This window comes from Pristiophorus japonicus, unplaced genomic scaffold (genome assembly GCF_044704955.1).
Source record: "Pristiophorus japonicus isolate sPriJap1 unplaced genomic scaffold, sPriJap1.hap1 HAP1_SCAFFOLD_1314, whole genome shotgun sequence".
Lineage (NCBI taxonomy): Eukaryota > Metazoa > Chordata > Chondrichthyes > Pristiophoridae > Pristiophorus > Pristiophorus japonicus.
In genome coordinates this window covers 2,673-24,640 of record NW_027250982.1, presented here as the reverse complement: position 1 = coordinate 24,640, position 21,968 = coordinate 2,673, and the positions used below count along the sequence as shown (strand labels likewise).

General features: G+C 62.9%; 1 protein-coding gene across 1 annotated transcript in view; it reads right to left on the bottom strand.

Annotated features, from left to right (window-relative positions):
* The window catches only part of LOC139242386 (E3 ubiquitin-protein ligase RNF31-like), a gene marked incomplete at its 5' end in the record, with an annotated part of 72,086 nt that extends 50,993 nt beyond the window's left edge, over positions 1-21,093 (bottom strand). The window contains 6 exons of the mRNA XM_070870332.1: positions 2-186; positions 1,847-2,024; positions 3,410-3,678; positions 6,347-6,628; positions 18,387-18,939; positions 20,931-21,093. Of these exons, the coding sequence (XP_070726433.1) occupies positions 2-186; positions 1,847-2,024; positions 3,410-3,678; positions 6,347-6,628; positions 18,387-18,939; positions 20,931-21,093 (1,630 nt within the window). The remainder of the gene's footprint in view (position 1; positions 187-1,846; positions 2,025-3,409; positions 3,679-6,346; positions 6,629-18,386; positions 18,940-20,930) is intronic.
* Positions 21,094-21,968: the final 875 nt, after the last annotated feature.

Genomic DNA, 21,968 nt, shown 5'->3' with positions numbered 1-21,968 from the left:
GAGGCAGACCAGGCAAGTCAGGGACAGCATGCGTTTGATGAACTCCTTGTCCTGAGATTCCTTCACCGCCTCCACCACGTCGTGGATCTCGCAGTGCTCGATGCCCTCCTGCATCAGGCTCAGCACAATCTCGGCACGCCCCCAGCTCGGCAGGTTATAGGTGGCCAGAATCTGACGCAGCACCCTCTGGGGTAGGGAGAGAGAGAGAGAGAGAGGGCGTTACTGAGAGAGGGAAACATCAGAAATAGGAGCAGGAGTCGGCCATTCGGCCCCTCGAGCCTGCTCCCCATTCAATACGATCATGGCTGATCTGATCACGGACTCAGCTCCACTTCCCCGCCCGCTCCCCATAACCCTTCACTCCCTTATCGCTCAAAAATCTGTCTATCTCCACCTTAAATATATTCAATGACCCAGCCTCCACAGCTCTCTGGGGCAGAGAATTCCACAGATTTACAACCCTCTGAGAGAAGCAGGGGGTGGGGGAAGAGAAAGAGAGCGGGGTGGGGGGGGAGAGGGTCGGGGGGGGGGGGGGGGGGAGAGAGCGGAGTGGGGGGGGGGGGGGAGAGTGGAGTTGGGGGGGGGGGGGAGAGAGCGGAGTGGGGGGGGGGGGGAGAGTGGAGTTGGGGGGGGGGTGAAGAGTGCGAGGGTGGGAGGGAGAGCAGAGTTGGGGGAGAGTGGGTGGGGTCGGGGGGGAGGGGGAGGGTGGGGGTGGGGGGAAGAGAGCGGAGTTGGGGGGGGGGTGAAGAGTGCGAGGGTGGGAGGGAGAGCAGAGTTGGGGGGAGAGTGGGTGGGGTCGGGGGAGGGGGAGTGGGTGGAGTCGGGGGGAGAGCGGGGTGGGGACGGGGGGGGGAGGGGGAGGGTGGGGGTGGGTGGGGGGGGAGAGTGGGGTGGGGGAGGGGGAGGGTGGGGGAGGGGGGGAGCAGCTATATGCCTCCAAGGGCCCCATTACCTATCAGTTTATTCCAGTCCACAGTAACAGACAGAAAGATGAATCAGTCCCCATTAAGAAACAGAGAGTTCCAAAGCTCCCATTAACAGGCAATCGTCCCAAAGTGTGGTGGCCAACTATGATGGTGGGGAGTGGAGGGTGGTGGCCAACTGTGGTGGTTCGGTCGGTTCGAATGCTGGCCAGCTATTGTGCTTACCGAGTTGAAGGTGTTGATGAACTATGGTGGTAGTGTGTTCAGGGTGTTGGCCAATTGTGGCGGCTGGAAGTTAAGGGAGACTGGCCAACTATCACGGTTAGGAAGTTGAGGGGCAATTGGCCAACTATGATGTTTGGGGAGTTCAGGGCAATTGGCCAACAATGATGTTTGGGGAGTTAAGGGCGAATGACCAACTATTATGGTAGGAGAATTGAAGGAGATGGGCAACTATAATGGTAGGGGAGTTGAGGCTGCTGGCCAACTATGATGTTGGGGAGTTAAGGGCAATTGGCCAACTGTGATGTTTGCGGAGCTAAGGGTGAATGGCCAACTTGATGGTTGGGGAGTTGAGGTTGCTGGCCAACTATGATGGTTGGGGAGTTAAGGGCAATTGGCCAACTATGATGTTAGCGGAGCTAAGGGTGAATGGCCAACTTGATGGTTGCGGAGTTGAGGCCGCTGGCCAACTATGATGGTTGGAGAGTTAAGGGCAATTGGCCAACTATGATGTTTCGGGAGTTACGGGTGAATGGCCAACTATGATGATTGGGGAGTTGAGGCTGCTGGCCAACTATGATGGTTGGGGAATTAAGTGCAATTGGCCATCTATGATGGTAGGAGAATTGAAGGAGATTGGCCAACTATGATGGTTGGTGTAGTTGGGGGAGAATTGCCGCGTGCAGCCCAAACCCGCTAACCTGCTTGTCGGCCTGGCCCAGCTGAATGGGCGCCTCATCCTCCTGCCATATCTGAGCGTGGAACGGCTCCAGTTGGTGGCGCTGCAAGTCGATGATGGCCTTGTCCACGTTCCCGCCGTTCATGTAGAGAGCCTGGAGCACCTGGTACCTGTTGGCAAAGCCCATCGCTCGGATCTCCGAAACTGAGGCACAAGGGGAGACAGGGTCACGGCACGGTGCGTTACCGCGCTCTCGAGGAGCTCTCCTCCTCCCCAGACCATGGGTCGTCAATCCTCCCCAAACCCCCCTTCCCTTCGTTCCACACCCCTCCTCATGTAACCGCACCCTCCCCCTCCGATCCCCTTCCTGCCCCCTCCAGCCACATCCCCCATCCCTCCCCCCTCCACCCCTCTCCCCTCCCACCCCCACACCCAATCCCTCCACCCTCCATCCCCAGACCCCAACCCTTCCCCCTCCACCCCCAGACCCCAACCCTTCCCCCTCCACCCCCAGACCCCAACCCTTCCCCCTCCACCCCAGACCCCAACCCTTCCCCCTCCACCCCCAGACCCCAACCCTTCCCCCTCCACCCCCAGACCTCCCCCCTCCACCCCAGACCTCCCCCCTCCACATCCAATCTCTCCCCCCTCCACCCCCACACCCAATCCCTCCCCCCTCCACCCCCAGACCCAATTCCTCCCCCTCCACCCCAGACCCTATCCCTCCCCCCTCCACCCCCAGACCCAATTCCTCCCCCCTCCATCCCCAGGCCCCCATCCCTCCCCCCCCCAGACCCAATCCCTCCCCCCTCCACCCCCAGACCCAATCCCTCCCCCTCCACCCCCAGACCCCAACCCTTCCCCCTCCACCCCCAGACCCCAACCCTTCCCCCTCCAACCCCAGACCCCAACCCTTCCCCCTCCACCCCCAGACCCTATCTCCCTTCCCCCTCCACCCCCAGACCACATCCCTTCCCCCTCCACCCGCAGACCCATCCCTCCCCTCCATACCCAGACCCCACCCCTCCCCCCTCCATCCCCGACCCCTCCACCCCCAGACCATAACCCTTCCCCCTCCACTCCCAGACCCCATCCCATCTCCCTCCACCCCCAGACCCTATCCCTCCCCTCCAGCCCCAGACCCCATCCCTCCCCCCTCCACCCCCATCCCTCCTCCCCTCTAGCCCCAGACCCTATCCCTCCCCCCTCCACCCCCAGACCCTATCCCTCCCCCTCAACCCCCAGACTCCATCCCTCCCCCCCATCCCTCCTCCCCTCCAGCCCCAGACCCGAGCCCTCCCCCCCCAGACCCTATCCCTCCCCCTCCACCCCCAGACCCTATTCCTCCCCCTCAACCCCCAGACCCTATCCCTCCCCCTCAACCCCCAGACTCCATCCCTCCCCCCCATCCCTCCTCCCCTCCAGCCCCAGACCCGAGCCCTCCCCCCCCAGACCCTATCCCTCCCCCTCCACCCCCAGACCCTATCCCTTCCTCCCCCACCACACACCCTCTCTCTCCACGCCCCCCCCTCCCACCCCCACATCCCCCTGAGCCCCTCCCCTGACCGAAGCGCCCCCCCCCCCCCTCACCTTCTTGGCCCGCACGCGCACGCACTCCTGCACGGCCTCCTCGAAGTGGCCTCCGCTGGCCAGCCAGGCCTGCCGGGCCTCCTCGCAGGTCAGGGACCCCACCTGGTTCTCGGCCGCCGCCTCCCCCTGCTGTGAGGCGAGCTCGGCTATGGTCTCCAGCACCTGGGGCAGCTCGGCCTGCAGCCACTGCAGGGGGTCGTCCTTTCCCGAGCACCGCAGGGCGCAGGACACCTCCTCCGGGGCCACGTGCTTCTCCTCGCCCAGCTGTAGTGGAGAAACACACACACACGACGGGAAGGCTGCTTTAAATGGAAGAACGGGATAGACCGAGTAATTACTGCCCAGCCAGACTAACCACAGCTCTCTGGGGCAGAGAATTCCACAGATTTACAACCCTCTGAGAGAAGAAATTCCTCCTCAGCTCAGTTTTAAATGGGAGGCCCCTTATTCTGAGACTATGCCCCCTAGTTCTAGATTCCCCCACGAGGGGAAACATCCTCTCTGCATCCACCCTGTCCAGCCCCCTCAGAATCTTATATGTTTCGATAAGATCACCTCTCATTCTTCTAAACTCCAATGAGTATAGGCCCAACCTGCTCAACCTTTCCTCATAAGACAACCCCCTCATCCCAGGAATCAACCGAGTGAACCTTCTCTGAACAGCCTCCAATGCAAGTATATCCTTCCTTAAATACGGAGACCAAAACTGTACGCAGTACTCCAGGTGTGGCCTCACCAATACCCTGTACAGTGACACAAGAACATCAGAAACAGGAGCAGGAGCCGGCCATTCGGCCCCTCGAGCCTGCTCCACCATTTAAGAAGATCATGGCTGATCCGATCATGGACTCAGCTCCACTTCCCCGCCCGCTCCCCATAACCCCTTATTCCCTGAATGTTTAAGAAACTGTCTATTTCTATCTGAAATTTATTCCAGTTTCCACAGCTCTCTGGGGCAGAGAATTCCACAGATTTACAACCCTCCGAGAGAAGAAATTCCTCCTCAGCTCAGTTTTAAATGGGCGGCCCTTTATTCTAAGACCATGCCCCCTAGTTCTCGTCTCCCCCATCAGTGGAAACATCCTCTCTGCATCCACCTTGTCAAGCCCCCTCATAATCTTATACGTTTTGATAAGATCACCTCTCATTCTTCTGAGTTGCAGCAGGACTTCCCTGCTTTTATACTCTATCCCCCTTGCAATAAAGGCCAAGATTCCATTGGCCTTCCTGATCACTTGCTGTACCTGCATACTAACCTTTTGTGTTTCATGTACAAGGACCCCCAGGTCCCTCTGTACTGCAGCACTTTGTAACCTCTCCCCATTTAAATTATAATTTGCTTTTTTATTTTTCCTACCAAAGTGGATAACCTCACATTTTCCCACATTATTATAGTCCATCTGCCAAATTTTTGCCCACTCACTGAGCCTGTCTCTATCCCTTTGCAGATTTTTTGTGTCCTCCTCACAACTTGCTTTCCCACCCATCTTTGTATCATCAGCAAACTTGGCTACATTACACTCGGTCCCTTCATCCAAGTCATTAATATAGATTGTAAATAGTTGGGGCCCCAGCACTGATCCCTGTGGCACCCCACTAGTTACTGTTTTCTGTTAGTTAGCCAATCCTCTATCCATGCTAATATATTACCCCCAACCCCATGAACTTTTGTCTTGTGCAGTAACCTTTTATGTGGCACCTTATCGAATGCCTTCGGGAAATCCAAATACACCACATCCACTGGTTCCCCCTTATCCACCCTGTTCATTACATCCTCAAAGAACTCCAGCTAATTTGACAAATATGATTTCGCTTTTATAAAACCATGCTGACTCTGCTTGATTGTATAATGATTTTCTAAATGTCCAGCTACTGCTTCCTTAATAATGGACTCCAGCATTTTCCCAACAGATGTTAGGCTAACTACTCTATAAGTTTCTGTCTCTCTCCTTTCTTAAATAAGGATGTTACTTTTGCGGTTTTCCAATCCGTTGGGACCTCTCCAGAATCCAGGGAATTTTGGTAGATTACAACCAGTGCATCCACTATCTCTGCAGCCACTTCTCTTAAGACCCTCGGATGCAGGCCATCAGGTCCAGGGGACTTGCCCACCATTACATAAGAACATGAAATAGGAGCAGGAGCAGGCCATACGGCCCCTCGAGCCTGCTGATACGATCATGGCTGATCCGATCATGGACTCAGGTCCACTTCCCCGCCCGCTCCCCATAACCCCTTCTCCCTTTATCGTTTAAGAAACTGTCTATCTCTGTCTTAAATTTATTCAATGTCCCAGCTTCCACAGCTCTCTGAGGCAGATTTACAACCCTCAAGAGAAGAAATTCTCTGTTTTAAATGGAAACATCCTCTCTCTGCATCCACCTCATAATCTTATACGTTTCGATAAGATCACCTCTCATTCTTCTGAACTCCAATGAGTCGAGGCCCAACCTACTCAACCTTTCCTCATAAGTCAACCCCCTCATCCCCGGAATCAACCGAGTGAACCTTCTGTGAACTGCCTCCAAAGCAAGTATATCCTTTCGGCAATATGGAAACCAAAACTGCACGCAGTACTCCAGGTGTGGCCTCACCCATACCCTGTATAACTGGAGCAAGACCTCGCTGCTTTTATACTCCATCCCCTTTGCAATAAAGGCCAAGATTCCATTGGCCTTCCTGATCACTTGCTGTACTATGCATTAGTCCCATTAATTTGCCGAGTGCTTTATCTCCAGGGATAGTGACTGCTTTAAGTTCCCCCCTTTCCAATACCCCTTTGATGATCAATTATTGGGAACGCTTTTAGTGTCTTCCACCGTGACGACTGATGCAAAGTCCGCTGAAGCCACAAAACCAAGGGGAGCAGAGCCAAGGGGGTGTTGCCGCGGGCGTTCCGAGCGAGCGCGATTCAAGATGGCGGCCTACTCACGCGGATCATGTGCACGAGGCGCAGTCCGGCTGCGCGCATGTCCTCCTGCCTGGCCAGCTCGGCCGCGCGGCCCGCGGCGGCGGTAGCTCCTCCTCCTCCGGCCGCCGCACCCCCCGGCCCACCAGCCCCCTCCCCCGGCGGCTGCGGCCTCTCCTCCAGCTTCAGGATCTTGGGGTGGGGGTCGGCCTCGGGCCCGTGGGCGCTGGTTCGGTCGCACACCTCGCAGATCCGGCCCAGGCCGCGATTGCGGAACGTGCAGTGCTGGCACTCCCAGCCAGCGACCTGCGTAAAGGACACAAGAAACATCAGAAACAGGAGCAGGAGTCGGCCATTCGGCCCCTCGAGCCTGCTCCGCCATTCAATAAGATCATGGCTGATCCGATCATGGACTCAGCTCCACTTCCCCACCCGCTCCCCATAACCCTTCACTCCCTTATCGCTCAAAAATCTGTCTATCTCCACCTTGAATATATTCAATGACCCAGCCTCCACAGCTCTCTGGGGCAGAGAATCCCACAGATTTACAACCCTCTGAGAGAAGGGATTCCTCCTCATCTCATGGGCGGCCCCTTATTCTGAGACTATATCCCCTAGTTCTAGTCTCCCCCACGAGGGGAAACATCCTCTCTGCATCCACCTTGTCGAGCCCCCTCAGAATTTTAAGTTTCAATAAGATCACCTCTCATTCTTCTAAACACCAATGAGTAGAAGCCCAACCTACTCAACCTTTCCTCATAAGACAACCCCCAGAATCAACCCAGTGAACCTTCTCGGAACAGCCTCCAATGTAAGTATATCCTTCCTTAAATACAGAGACCAAAACTGTACGCAGTGCTCCAGGTGTGGCCTCACCAATACCCTGTATAACTGTAGCAAGACTTCCCTGCTTTTATACTCCATCCCCCTTGCAATAAAGGCCAACATTCCATTGGCCTTCCTGATCACTTGCTGTACCTGCATACTAACTTTTTGTGTTTCATGCACAAGTAACCCCCAGGTCCCTCTGTACTGCAGCATGTTGTAATCACTTCCCATTTAAATTATCATTTGCTTTTTTATTTTTGCTGCCAAAGTGGATAACCTCACATTTTCCCACATTATACTCCATCTGTCAAATTGTTTGGTGAGGTGGGGAGAGTCAGAGAGAGACAAGACTTGCATTTATATAGCATCTTTCACCACCTTGGGGCAGCCCCAACCACTTCACAACCAAACATTCATTTTTTTTTCCAAGTGTAATCACTGTTGTAATGCAGGAAAAGTAGCAGCTATTTTGTTGTTATGAGGATAAATATTGGGCAAAGTGGAGATCTCCCATCTGCACTTCTACGAAATAGTGGAGCCGAGATCTGTTATGAACACTCACAAAAGCTTTCGCGTCCAAAACTCGGCTGCCCGTGTCCTAACTCGCACCGAGTCCCACTCACCCATCATCCCCTGTGCTCACTGCCCCGTGTCCTAACTCGCACCGAGTCCCACTCACCCATCATCCCCTGTGCTCACTGCCCCGTGTCCTAACTCGCACCAAGTCCCACTCACCCATCACCCCCTGTGCTCACTGCCCCGTGTCCTAACTCGCACCGAGTCCCACTCACCCATCACCCCCTGTGCTCACTGCCCCGTGTCCGAACTCGCACCGAGTCCCACTCACCCATCACCCCCTGTGCTCGCTGACCCATGTCCTAACTCACACCCAGTCCCGCTCACCCATCACCCCCTGTGCTCACTGCCCCGTGTCCTAACTCACACCGAGTCCCACTCACCCATCAACCCCTGTGCTCACTGCCCCGTGTCCTAACTCGCACCGAGTCCCACTCACCCATCACCCCCTGAGCTCACTGCCCCGTGTCCTAACTCACACCCAGTCCCGCTCACCCATCATCCCCTGTGCTCACTGCCCAGTGTCCTAACTCACACCGAGTCCCGCTCACCCATCACCCCCTGTGCTCGCTGACCCATGTCCTAACTCACACCGAGTCCCGCTCACCCATCACCCCCTGTGCTCGCTGACCCATGTCCTAACTCGCACCGAGTCCCGCTCACCCATCACCCCCTGTGCTCACTGCCCCGTGTCCTAACTCACACCGAGTCCCGCTCACCCATCACCCCCTGTGCTCGCTGACCCATGTCCTAACTCGCACCGAGTCCCACTCACCCATCACCCCCTGTGCTCACTGCCCCGTGTCCTAACTCACACCGAGTCCCGCTCACCCATCACCCCCTGTGCTCGCTGACCCATGTCCTAACTCACACCGAGTCCCGCTCACCCATCACCCCCTGTGCTCACTGCCCCGTGTCCTAACTCGCACCGAGTCCCACTCACCAATCACCCCCTGTGCTCACTGCCCCGTGTCCTAACTCGCACCAAGTCCCGCTCACCCATTACCCCCTGTGCTCGCTGCCCCGTGTCCTAACTCACACCGAGTCCCGCTCACCCATTACCCCCTGTGCTCACTGCCCCCGTGTCCTAACTCGCACCGAGTCCCGCTCACCCATCACCCTCTGTGCTCACTGCCCCGTGTCCTAACTCGCACCGAGTCCCACTCACCCATCACCCCCTGTGCTCACTGCCCAGTGTCCTAACTCGCACCGAGTCCCACTCACCCATCACCCCCTGTGCTCACTGACCCGTGTCCTAACTCACACCGAGTCCCGCTCACCCATAACCCACTGTGCTCACTGCCCCGTGTCCTAACTCGCACCGAGTCCCACTCACCCATCACCCCCTGTGCTCACTGCCCCGTGTTCTAACTCACACCTAGTCCCGCTCACCCATTACCCACTGTGCTCACTGCCCCGTGTCCTAACTCACACCGAGTCCCACTCACCCTTCACCCCCTGTGCTCACTGCCCCGTGTCCTAACTCGCACCGTGTCCCACTCACCCATCATCCCCTGTGCTCACTGCCCCGTGTCCTAACTCGCACCGAGTCCCGCTCACCCATCACCCCCTGTGCTCACTGCCCCGTGTCCTAACTCGCACCGAGTCCCACTCACCCATCACCCCCTGTGCTCACTGCCTCGTGTCCTAACTCGCACCAAGTCCCACTCACTCATCACCCCCTGTGCTCGCTGCCCCGTGTCCTAACTCGCATCAAGTCCCGCTCACCCATCACCCCCTGTGCTCGCTGCCTCGTGTCCTAACTCACACCGAGTCCCACTCACCCATCACCCCCTGTGCTCGCTGCCCCGTGTCCTAACTCACACCCAGTCCCACTCACCCATCACCCCCTGTGCTCACTGCCCCGTGTCCTAACTCGCACCAAGTCCCGCTCACCCATTACCCCCTGTGCTCGCTGACCCATGTCCTAACTCACACCGAGTCCCGCTCACCCATTACCCCCTGTGCTCACTGTCCCCGTGTCCTAACTCGCACCGAGTCCCGCTCACCCATCACCCTCTGTGCTCACTGCCCCGTGTCCTAACTCGCACCGAGTCCCACTCACCCATCACCCCCTGTGCTCACTGCCCAGTGTCCTAACTCGCACCGAGTCCCACTCACCCATCACCCCCTGTGCTCGCTGACCCATGTCCTAACTCACACCCAGTCCCGCTCACCCATCACCCCCTGTGCTCACTGCCCCGTGTCCTAACTCACACCGAGTCCCACTCACCCATCAACCCCTGTGCTCACTGCCCCGTGTCCTAACTCGCACCGAGTCCCACTCACCCATCACCCCCTGTGCTCACTGCCCCGTGTCCTAACTCGCACCGAGTCCCACTCACCAATCACCCCCTGTGCTCACTGCCCCGTGTCCTAACTCGCACCAAGTCCCGCTCACCCATTACCCCCTGTGCTCGCTGCCCCGTGTCCTAACTCACACCGAGTCCCGCTCACCCATTACCCCCTGTGCTCACTGCCCCCGTGTCCTAACTCGCACCGAGTCCCGCTCACCCATCACCCTCTGTGCTCACTGCCCCGTGTCCTAACTCGCACCGAGTCCCACTCACCCATCACCCCCTGTGCTCACTGCCCAGTGTCCTAACTCGCACCGAGTCCCACTCACCCATCACCCCCTGTGCTCACTGACCCGTGTCCTAACTCACACCGAGTCCCGCTCACCCATAACCCACTGTGCTCACTGCCCCGTGTCCTAACTCGCACCGAGTCCCACTCACCCATCACCCCCTGTGCTCACTGCCCCGTGTTCTAACTCACACCTAGTCCCGCTCACCCATTACCCACTGTGCTCACTGCCCCGTGTCCTAACTCACACCGAGTCCCACTCACCCTTCACCCCCTGTGCTCACTGCCCCGTGTCCTAACTCGCACCGTGTCCCACTCACCCATCATCCCCTGTGCTCACTGCCCCGTGTCCTAACTCGCACCGAGTCCCGCTCACCCATCACCCCCTGTGCTCACTGCCCCGTGTCCTAACTCGCACCGAGTCCCACTCACCCATCACCCCCTGTGCTCACTGCCTCGTGTCCTAACTCGCACCAAGTCCCACTCACTCATCACCCCCTGTGCTCGCTGCCCCGTGTCCTAACTCGCATCAAGTCCCGCTCACCCATCACCCCCTGTGCTCGCTGCCTCGTGTCCTAACTCACACCGAGTCCCACTCACCCATCACCCCCTGTGCTCGCTGCCCCGTGTCCTAACTCACACCCAGTCCCACTCACCCATCACCCCCTGTGCTCACTGCCCCGTGTCCTAACTCGCACCAAGTCCCGCTCACCCATTACCCCCTGTGCTCGCTGACCCATGTCCTAACTCACACCGAGTCCCGCTCACCCATTACCCCCTGTGCTCACTGACCCCGTGTCCTAACTCGCACCGAGTCCCGCTCACCCATCACCCTCTGTGCTCACTGCCCCGTGTCCTAACTCGCACCGAGTCCCACTCACCCATCACCCCCTGTGCTCACTGCCCAGTGTCCTAACTCGCACCGAGTCCCACTCACCCATCACCCCCTGTGCTCACTGACCCGTGTCCTAACTCACACCGAGTCCCGCTCACCCATTACCCACTGTGCTCACTGCCCCGTGTCCTAACTCGCACCGAGTCCCACTCACCCATCACCCCCTGTGCTCACTGCCCCGTGTTCTAACTCACACCAAGTCCCGCTCACCCATTACCCACTGTGCTCACTGCCCCGTGTCCTAACTCGCACCGAGTCCCACTCACCCATCACCCCCTGTGCTCACTGCCCCGTGTCCTAACTCGCACCAAGTCCCACTCACCCATCACCCCCTGTGCTCACTGCCCCGTGTCCTAACTCGCACCAAGTCCAACTCACTCATCACCCCCTGTGCTCGCCCCCGTGTCCTAACTCGCACCAAGTCCCACTCACCCATCACCCCCTGTGCTCGCTGCCCCGTGTCCTAACTCACACCGAGTCCCACTCACCCATCACCCCCTGTGCTCGCTGCCACCTGTCCTAACTCACATCGAGTCCCACTCACCTATCACCCCCTGTGCTCGCTGCCCCGTGTCCTAACTCACACCCAGTCCCACTCACTCATCACCCCGTGCTCCCTGCCCCATGTCCTAACTCGCACCAAGTCCCACTCACTCATCAACCCGCGCTCGGTGCCCCGTGTCCTAACTCGCACCCAGTCCCGCTCACCCATCACCCCCTGTCCTAACTCGCACCAAGTCCCACTCACCCATCACCCCCTGTGCTCGCTGACCCAGTGTCCTAACTCACACCGAGTCCTGCTCACCCATCACCCCCTGTGCTCACTGCCCCGTGTCCTAACTCGCACCAAGTCCCGCTCACCCATCACCCCCTGTGCTCGCTGCCCCGTGTCCTAACTCACACCCAGTCCCACTCACCCATCACCCCCTGTGCTCACTGCCCCGTGTCCTAACTCGCACCGAGTCCCACTCACCCATTACCCCCCGTGCTCGCTGGCCCGTGTCCTAACTCGCACTCAGTCCCACTCACCCATCACCCCCTGTGCTCACTGCCCCGTGTCGTAACTCGCACCGAGTCCCACTCACCCATCACCCCCTGTGCTCGCTGCCCCGTGTCCTAACTCGCACCAAGTCCCACTCACTCATCACCCCGTGCTCACTGCCCCGTGTCCTAACTCGCACCAAGTCCCACTCACTCATCACTCCCTGTGCTCGTTGCCCCGTGTCCTAACTCGCACCAAGTCCCTCTCACTCATCAACCCGTGCTCGCTGCCCCGTGTCCTAACTCGCACCGAGCCCTGCTCACCCATCACCCCCTGTGCTCGCTGCCCCGTGTCCTAACTCGCACCAAGTCCCGCTCACCCATCACCCCCTGTGCTCACTGCCCCGTGTTCTAACTCGCACCGAGTCCCGCTCACCCATCACCCCGTGCTCACTGCCCCGTGTCCTAACTCGCACCGAGTCCCGCTCATCCATCACCCCCTGTGCTCACTGCCCCGTGTCCTAACTCGCACCCAGTCCCGCTCACCCATCAACCCCTGTGCTCGCTGCCCCGTGTCCTAACTCGCACCGAGTCCCACTCACCCATCACCCCGTGCTCGCTGCCCCGTGTCCTAACTCACACCCAGTCCCGCTCACCCATCACCCCCTGTGCTCGCTGACCCCTTGTCCTAACTCGCACCCAGTCCCGCTCACCCATCACCCCCTGTGCTCGCTGCCCCGTGTCCTAACTCGCACCGAGTCCCACTCACCCATCACCCCGTGCTTGCTGCCCCGTGTCCTAACTCGCACCAAGTCCCGCTCACCCATCACCCCCTGTGCTCGCTGACCTACATTGGCTCCCAGTTAAACAACGCCTCGATTTCAAAATTCTCATCCTGGTTTACAAATCCCTCCATGGCCCCTCGCCCCTCCCTATCTCTGTAATCTCCTCCAGCCCCACAACCCCCCGAGATCTCTGATCTCCTCTAATTCGGCCCCCCTGAGCATCCCTGATTATAATCGCTCCACCATCGGTGGCCGTGCCTTCTGTTGCCTGAGCCCCAAGCTCTGGAACTCCCTCCCTAAACCTCTCCACCTCTCTACCTCTCTCTCCTTCAAGACGCTCCTTAAAACCGACCTCTTTGACCAAGCTTTTGGTCACCTGCCCCACTCGGTGTCAAATTCTTATCTCATAACACTCCTGTGAAGCACCTTGGGGTGTTTCACTCCGTTAAGGACGCTATATAAATACAAGTTGTTGTTGCTGTCATCTCATCCGAAAGACGGCACCTCCGACAGGGCAGCACTCCCTCACTACGGGCACCGGGGAGTGTTGGCTCTGGATTACGGGGGCTCGGCTCTCTGGTCACAGAGGTGGGTTTTAAGGAGCGTCTTGAAGGAGGGAGAGGTGGAGAGGCGGAGAGGTTTAGGGAGGGAGTTCCAGAGCTTGGGGCCCAGGCAACAGAAGGCACGGCCACCGATGGTGGAGTGATTATAATCAGGGATGGTCAGGGGGGCAGAATTAGAGGAGCGCAGACATCTCGGGGGGGGTTGTGGGGTGTGAACCCACGACCTTGTGACTCAGAGAGGGGAGAGAGTTAGTGAGACATGAGGGAAGGTTTTTGGACGTAGCGCTCAGCTTGTCATCACCGTGGCAGCTGATGCTGCTCGAAATATTCCCTCCTCCACCCCACCACCTCACTCACCCCCCCCCCCACGGCCCCCCCACCCACTCAACAGATGGTTCGGTGGGGGGAAAACGTCCTCGGTGGGTTACTCAGCCCCACTCACAGCACAAAGAGCCCCAGGTTCCACCCTTGCAGGTCTGTGCTGACTGAGCTGCTCCCGATCGGGGGTGGGCCGTACGTGGGGGGAGGGCTACGATTTGACTCAGCGGCTCCCCCTCCACCTCCCCCTCCCCACGGAAAGGCAGTCAGATCAGCAAGGGTGGCAGCTCCTGATCCCCAGCCCTCACTGGGAACGGGATGTGCCTGTGTGCTTGTCAGTGAAGGCCCCCGGGGTCCAATCCCCCAGCTAACAGTCACTGGGCTCGTACGTTAATCGGTGCGGTAGTGAAAGGACCGACAAACTGTTGCCACCACACCCTCCCCGAACCCCGACACCTTCAGGAGAGAAGGGGAGTGGGGGGGGGGGGGGCGGGGGGAGAGGAGAAGGGGAAGGGGAAGACCAGAATGGAGGAAAAAGGAGGAAGGGGGAAGATGATTAGCGCAACACCACGATAGGACGGATGGTAGGTCACAGATCGAGCACAAGGCGGTAAAAAAAGGCCCCAACGCAAGGGTGGGGGGGGGGTGACGGGGTCAGGGCGACGGGGGAGGGGGGCTCGGAGCGACGAGGGGAGGGGGGCTCTGAGCGACGAGGGGAGGGGGGCTCGGAGCGACGAGGGGAGGGGGGCTCGGAGCGACGAGGGGAGGTGCTCAGAGTGACGAGGGGAGGGGCTCAGAGTGACGAGGGGAGGTGCTCAGAGCGACGAGGGGAGGGGCTCAGAGCGACGAGGGGAGGGGCTCAGAGTGACGAGGGGGGCTCAGAGTGACGAGGGGAGGGGCTCAGAGTGACGAGGGGGGCTCAGAGTAACGAGGGGAGGGGCTCAGAGTGACGAGGGGAGGGGCTCAGAGTGACGAGGGGAGGGGCTCAGAGTGACGAGGGGAGGGGCTCAGAGTGACAAGGGGAGGGGCTCAGAGTGACGAGGGGAGGGGCTCAGAGTGACGAGGGGAGGTGCTCAGAGCGACGAGGGGAGGGGCTCGGAGGGACCAGGGGAGGGGCTCAGAGCGACGAGGGGAGGGGCTCAGAGTGACGAGGGGAGGGGGGCTCGGAGTGACGAGGGGAGGTGCTCAGAGCGACGAGGGGAGGGGCTCAGAGCGACGAGGGGAGGTGCTCAGAGCGACGAGGGGAGGTGCTCAGAGCGACGAGGGGAGGGGCTCAGAGCGACGAGGGGAGGGGCTCAGAGTGACGAGGGGAGGGGCTCAGAGTGACGAGGGGGGCTCAGAGTGACGAGGGGAGGGGCTCAGAGTGACGAGGGGAGGGGCTCAGAGTGACGAGGGGGGCTCGGAGGGACGAGGGGAGGGGGCCCGGAGGGACGAGGGGAGGGGGGCTCGGAGGGACGAGGGGAGGGGGGCTCGGAGGGACGAGGGGAGGGGGGCTCGGAGGGACGAGGGGAGGGGGGCTCGGAGGGACGAGGGGAGGGGGGCTCGGAGGGACGAGGGGAGGGGGGCTCGGAGGGACGAGGGGAGGGGGGCTCGGAGGGACGAGGGGAGGGGGGCTCGGAGGGACGAGGGGAGGGGGGCTCGGAGGGACGAGGGGAGGGGGGCTCGGAGGGACGAGGGGAGGGGGGCTCGGAGGGACGAGGGGAAGGGGGCTCGGAGGGACGAGGGGAGGGGCCCGGAGGGATGAGGGGAGGGGCTCGGAGTGACGAGGGGAGGGGCTCGGAGTGACGAGGGGAGGGGCTCAGAGTGACGAGGGGAGGGTGCCCGTAGGGACGAGGGGAGGGGGCTCAGAGGGACCAGGGGAGGGGGGCTCGGAGGGACCAGGGCTCGGAGGGACCAGGGGAGGGTGCCCGGAGGGACGAGGGGAGGGGGCTCAGAGGGACCAGGGGAGGGGGGCTCGGAGGGACCAGGGTTCGGAGGGACCAGGGGAGGGGGCCCGGAGGGACCGGGGAGGGGGGCTCGGAGGGACCAGGGGAGGGGGTCGGAGTGACGAGGGGAGGGGGGCTCGGAGGGACGAGGGGAGGGGGCCCGGAGGGACCGGGGAGGGGGGCTCGGAGGGACCAGAGGAGGGGGTCGGAGTGACGAAGGGCGGGGGGCTCGGAGGGACAAGGGAAGGGGGCCCGGAGGGACCGGGGAGGGGGGCTCGGAGGGACCAGGGGAGGGGGTCGGAGTGACGAGGGGAGGGGGTCGGAGTGACGAGGGGAGGGGGTCGGAGTGACGAGGGGAGGTGCTCAGAGTGACGAGGGGGGCTCGGAGTGACGAGGGGAGGGGGTCGGAGTGACGAGGGGAGGGGGTCGGAGTGACGAGGGGAGGGGGTCGGAGTGACGAGGGGAGGGGGTCGGAGTGACGAGGGGAGGGGGTCGGAGTGACGAGGGGAGGGGGTCGGAGTGACGAGGGGAGGGGGTCGGAGTGACGAGGGGAGGGGGTCGGAGTGACGAGGGGAGGGGGTCGGAGTGACGAGGGGAGGGGGTCGGAGTGACGAGGGGAGGGGGTCGGAGTGACGAGGGGAGGGGGTCGGAGTGACGAGGGGAGGGGGTCGGAGTGACGAGGGGAGGGGGCCCGGAGGGACCGGGGAGGGGGGCTCGGAGGGACCAGGGGAGGTGGGCTCGGAGGGACCAGGGGAGGGGGTCGGAGTGACGAGGGGAGGGGGGCTCGGAGTGACGAGGGGAGGGGGGCTCGGAGTGACGAGGGGAGGGGGGCTCGGAGTGACGAGGGGAGGGGGGCTCGGAGTGACGAGGGGAGGGGGGCTCGGAGTGACGAGGGGAGGGGCTCGGAGTGACGAGGGGAGGGGCTCGGAGGGACCAGGGGAGGGGCTCAGAGTGACGAGGGGGGCTCAGAGTGACGAGGGGAGGGGCTCAGAGTGACGAGGGGAGGGGGGCTCGGAGTGACGAGGGGAGGGGCTCGGAGGGACCAGGGGAGGGGCTCAGAGTGACGAGGGGGGCTCAGAGTGACGAGGGGAGGGGCTCAGAGTGACGAGGGGAGGGGCTCAGAGTGATGAGGGGTGGGGTGCCCGGAGGGACGAGGGGAGGGGGGCTCAGAGTGACGAGGGGAGGGGCTCAGAGTGACGAGGGGAGGGTGCCCGGAGGGACGAGGGGAGGGGGCTCAGAGGGACCAGGGGAGGGGGGGCTCGGAGGGACCAGGGGAGGGGCTCGGAGGGACCAGGGGAGGGGGGGCTCGGAGGGACCAGGGGAGGGGGCCCGGAGGGACCAGGGGAGGGGGTCGGAGTGACGAGGGGAGGGGGGCTCGGAGGGACGAGGGGAGCGGGCCCGGAGGGACCGGGGAGGGGGGCTCGGAGGGACCAGGGGAGGGGATCGGAGTGACGAGGGGAGGGGGGCTCGGAGTGACGAGGGGAGGGGGGCTCGGAGTGACGAGGGGAGGGGGGCCGGAGGGACGAGGGGAGGGGGGCCGGAGGGACGAGGGGAGGGGGGCTCGGAGTGACGAGGGGAGGGGCTCAGAGTGACGAGGGGAGAGGCTCAGAGTGACGAGGGGAGGGGGTGGGAGTGACGAGTGGAGGGGCTCGGAGGGACGAGGGGAGGGGCTCGGAGGGACGAGGGGAGGGGCTCCGAGTGACGAGGGGAGGGGCTCAGAGTGACGAGGGGAGGGGCTCAGAGTGACGAGGGGAGGGGCTCAGAGTGACGAGGGGAGGGTCTCAGAGTGACGAGGGGAGGGTCTCAGAGTGACGAGGGGAGGGTCTCAGAGTGACGAGGGGAGGTGCTCAGAGTGACGAGGGGAGGGGGGCTCGGAGGGACCAGGGGAGGGTGCCCGGACGGACGAGGGGAGGGGGGCTCGGAGGGACCAGGGGAGGGGCTCGGAGTGACCAGGGGAGGGGCTCGGAGTGACGAGGGGAGGGGCTCGGAGTGACGAGGGGAGGGGCTCGGAGTGACGAGGGGAGGGGCTCGGAGTGACGAGGGGAGGGGCTCGGAGTGACGAGGGGAGGGGCTCAGAGTGACGAGGGGAGGGGCTCAGAGTGACGAGGGGAGGGGCTCAGAGTGACGAGGGGAGGGGGTCGGAGTGACGAGGGGAGGGGGTCGGAGTGACGAGGGGAGGGGGGCCGGAGTGACGAGGGGAGGGGGTGGGAGTGACGAGGGGAGGGGGTGGGAGGGACGAGGGGAGGGGCTCGGAGTGACGAGGGGAGGGGGTGGGAGGGACGAGGGGAGGGGCTCGGAGGGACCAGGGGAGGGGCTCAGAGTGACGAGGGGAGGGGCTCAGAGTGACGAGGGGAGGGGGGCTCGGAGGGACCAGGGGAGGGGCTCAGAGTGACGAGGGGAGGGGGGCTCGGAGGGACCAGGGGAGGGGCTCAGAGTGACGAGGGGAGGGGGGCTCGGAGGGACCAGGGGAGGGGCTCGGAGGGACGAGGGGAGGGGGGCTCGGAGGGACCAGGGGAGGGGCCCGGACGGACGAGGGGAGGGGGGCTCGGAGGGACCAGGGGAGGGTTCTGTCACAGACGGTTCCCAGGCCCTCGCCGATGTCCTCACCTGGTCAGAGGCGGCCGGCGGCGTCGGAGCGGGCGTCAAGATGGCGGCCGGCGGCTGCGTCCCGGGGGCGAAGCTGGGCCTTCCCGCCAGCCTGGGCCTGTCGCAGGCGCAGCACAGCACGGAGGTGGGCTCGTTGTGGAAGGTGCAGGCCCGGCACTCCCAGCTCCCCCTGGGCGAGGGGGGAGGGGCGGCTGGTCTGCCCGCCCCTCCCCCGTCCGCCGCCCCCGCCCCGGGCGCCCGGCTGGCCCGTGGGCGCTCGCACCCGCCGCACAGCACGGCCCGGGCCCCGTTGTCCAGGCTGCAGCTGGCACAGGTCCAGGGCGGCCGGGGCAGGCCAGCGGCGGAGGCCGTCGTGTCCGAGGGCCGGCGATCGGGCCTGGGCAGGGAAGGCCAGTAACCGTGCTGCTCGGCGCTCACGCTCCGGCGTCCCAGGCCGGGTTTGGCCGCCCTCCTGGCCGCCTCCTCTGGCTCCGCCGCCAACACGGGAAGCGCCTGCAATGGGCTCGCGGCCAATGGCGTCGTCTCGCTCGCCGGCAGTCCGATCGGCCCCTCACTGCAAGGAGAGAGACACGGCCTCCAATTACCAATAGTTTATTCAATCCTGGGATCGCGGGCAAGGACGACACCACACCCGGCATTTATTGCCCATCCCTAATTGCCCCTGGAGAAGGTGGTGGTGAGCCGCCTTCTTGAACCGCTGCAGTCCGTGTGGTGAAGGTAGGGAGGGAGTTCCAGGATTGTGACCCAGCGACGATGGAGGATGAAGGATGAAGGAGGGCCAGCTGCTCGTGGTGATGGACATTTCAGTCCCCCACCCAGAGTCCATTCTGTGCCCATGCTACCCTCAAAGTGCTTCTTCCAAGTGGTGTTCAACAGACCCCAGGCCCCAACCCCCTCCTCCTGCCCCCACTCAGACCCCAGGCCCAGGCCCCAACCCTCTCCCCCTGCCTCCCACACCCAGACCCCAGGCCCCAACCCCCTCCCCCTACACAGACCCCAGGTCCCAACCCCCTCCTCCTGCCCCCACTCAGACCCCAGGTCCAGGCCCCAACCCTCTCCCTCTGCCTCCCACACCCAGACCCCAGGCCCCAACCCCCTCCCCCTACACAGACCCCAGGCCCCAACCCTCTCCCCCTGCCTCCCACACCCAGACACCAGGTCCCAATCCCCTCCCCCTGCCCCCACCCAGGCCCCAGCCCCCTCCCACTGCCCCCCCACACAGACCCCAGGCCCCAGCCCCCTCCCACTGCCCCCCACACAGACCCCCAGGTCCCAGCCCCCTCCCACTGCCCCCCCACACAGACCCCAGGCCCCAACCCCCTCCCCCTACACAGACCCCAGGCCCCAGCCCCCTCCCACTGCCCCCCACACAGACCCCCAGGTCCCAGCCCCCTCCCACTGCCCCCCCACACAGACCCCAGGCCCCAACCCCCTCCCCCTACACAGACCCCAGGCCCCAACCCTCTCCCCCTGCCTCCCACACCCAGACACCAGGTCCCAATCCCCTCCCCCTGCCCCCACCCAGGACCCAGCCCCCTCCCACTGCCCCCCCACACAGACCCCAGGCCCCATCCCCCTCCCACTGCCCCCCACACAGACCCCCAGGCCCCAGCCCCCTCCCACTGCCCCCCCACACAGACCCCAGGCCCCAGCCTCCTCCTCCTGCCCCCACTCAGACCCCAGGCCCAGGCTCCAACCCTCTCCCCCTGCCTCCCACACCCAGACACCAGGTCCCAATCCCCTCCCTCTGCCCCCACCCAGGCCCCAGCCCCCTCCCACTGCACCCCCACACAGACCCCAGGCCCCAGCCCCCTCCCACTGCCCCCCACACAGACCCCCAGGTCCCAGCCCCCTCCCACTGCCCCCCCACACAGACCCCAGGCCCCAGCCTCCTCCTCCTGCCCCCACTCAGACCCCAGGCCCAGGCCCCAACCCTCTCCCCCTGCCTCCCACACCCAGACACCAGGCCCCAATCCCCTCCCCCTGCCCCTGCCCCCCCATACAGACCCCAGGCCCAGGCCCCAACCCCCTGCTCCCACACAAACCCCAAGCCCCAACCCCCTCTCCCTGCCCCCCACACAGACCCCAGGCCCCAACCCCCTCCCCCACACAAACCCCAAGCCCCAACCCCCTCTCCCTGCCTCCCACACCCAGACCCCAACCTCCTCCTACTGCCCCCCATACAGACCCCTTCCCCCCTCCACACACCCAGTCCCCCTCCCCCCTCCCACACCCAGTCCCCTTGACTCCCCCCCCCCTCACACACACCCAGTTCCCCTCCCGCCCCCCACCCCCCCCAGCCCACATACACACCCCCAAGCCCACTGTCCAAGCACTCCCCACACTGAGGCCCAGGTTCCTACCCCCACCCAGCCCCCACCCCTCACCCCACCTCAGTCCCAAGCTCTCCCCCTCCCCCAGTTTTACCCGGGCCCCCGAGCCCCAGTCTCTTAAGCCCGGGCCCCATTTCCCAGGCGTGTCGCCCGTCCGCCCCACCTGGAGTTCCCCGCCCCGCCCTCTCCATGCCCCTCCCGAGCGCAGTACCTGGCTGGCGGTATGATGGGCAACGGCACTCTCTGGTGGCCCACCCGCGTGGGGTGGCGGTGGAACAGTCCGTCGCACTCTGCGCACAGCAGCGAGCAGCACTTCTGGCAGTGGAAGGCCACATTGTCCTTACTGCACACAGCACAGCACAGATCGAGCGGGGCTGGGAGTGGGGAGAGAACGGGACAGTGAGTGAGGGGGAAGTTCATCAGTTACAGTGTGTGGGGGGGGGGGGGGGAATGTGTCAGTTACAGTGTGTGGGGGGGGGGGGGGGGAATGTGTCAGTTACAGTGTGTGTGGGGGGGGGGGGGAATGTGTCAGTTACAGTGTGTGTGGGGGGGGGGGGGGGAATGTGTCAGTTACAGTGTGTGTGTGGGGGGGAGGGGGAAGTTCATCAGTTACAGTGTGTGGGGGGGGGGGGGGGGAATGTGTCAGTTACAGTGTGTGTGGGGGGGGGGGGGGGGAATGTGTCAGTTACAGTGTGTGTGGGGGGGGGGGGGGGGGAATGTGTCAGTTACAGTGTGTGTGTGGGGGGGGGGGGGGGAATGTGTCAGTTACAGTGTGTGGGGGGGGGGGAATGTGTCAGTTACAGTGTGTGGGGGGGGGGGGGGGGGAATGTGTCAGTTACAGTGTGTGTGGGGGGGAGGGGGGGGAATGTGTCAGTTACAGTGTGTGTGGGGGGGGGGGAATGTGTCAGTTACAGTGTGTGTGGGGGGGGGGGAATGTGTCAGTTACAGTGTGTGTGGGGGGGGGGGAATGTGTCAGTTACAGTGTGTGTGGGGGGGGGGGGGAATGTGTCAGTTACAGTGTGTGTGGGGGGGGGGGGGAATGTGTCAGTTACAGTGTGTGTGGGGGGGGGGGGGAATGTGTCAGTTACAGTGTGTGTGGGGGGGGGGGGGGGGGGAATGTGTCAGTTACAGTGTGTGTGGGGGGGGGGGGGAATGTGTCAGTTACAGTGTGTGTGGGGGGGGGGGGGGAATGTGTCAGTTACAGTGTGTGTGGGGGGGAGGAATGTGTCAGTTACAGTGTGTGTGGGGG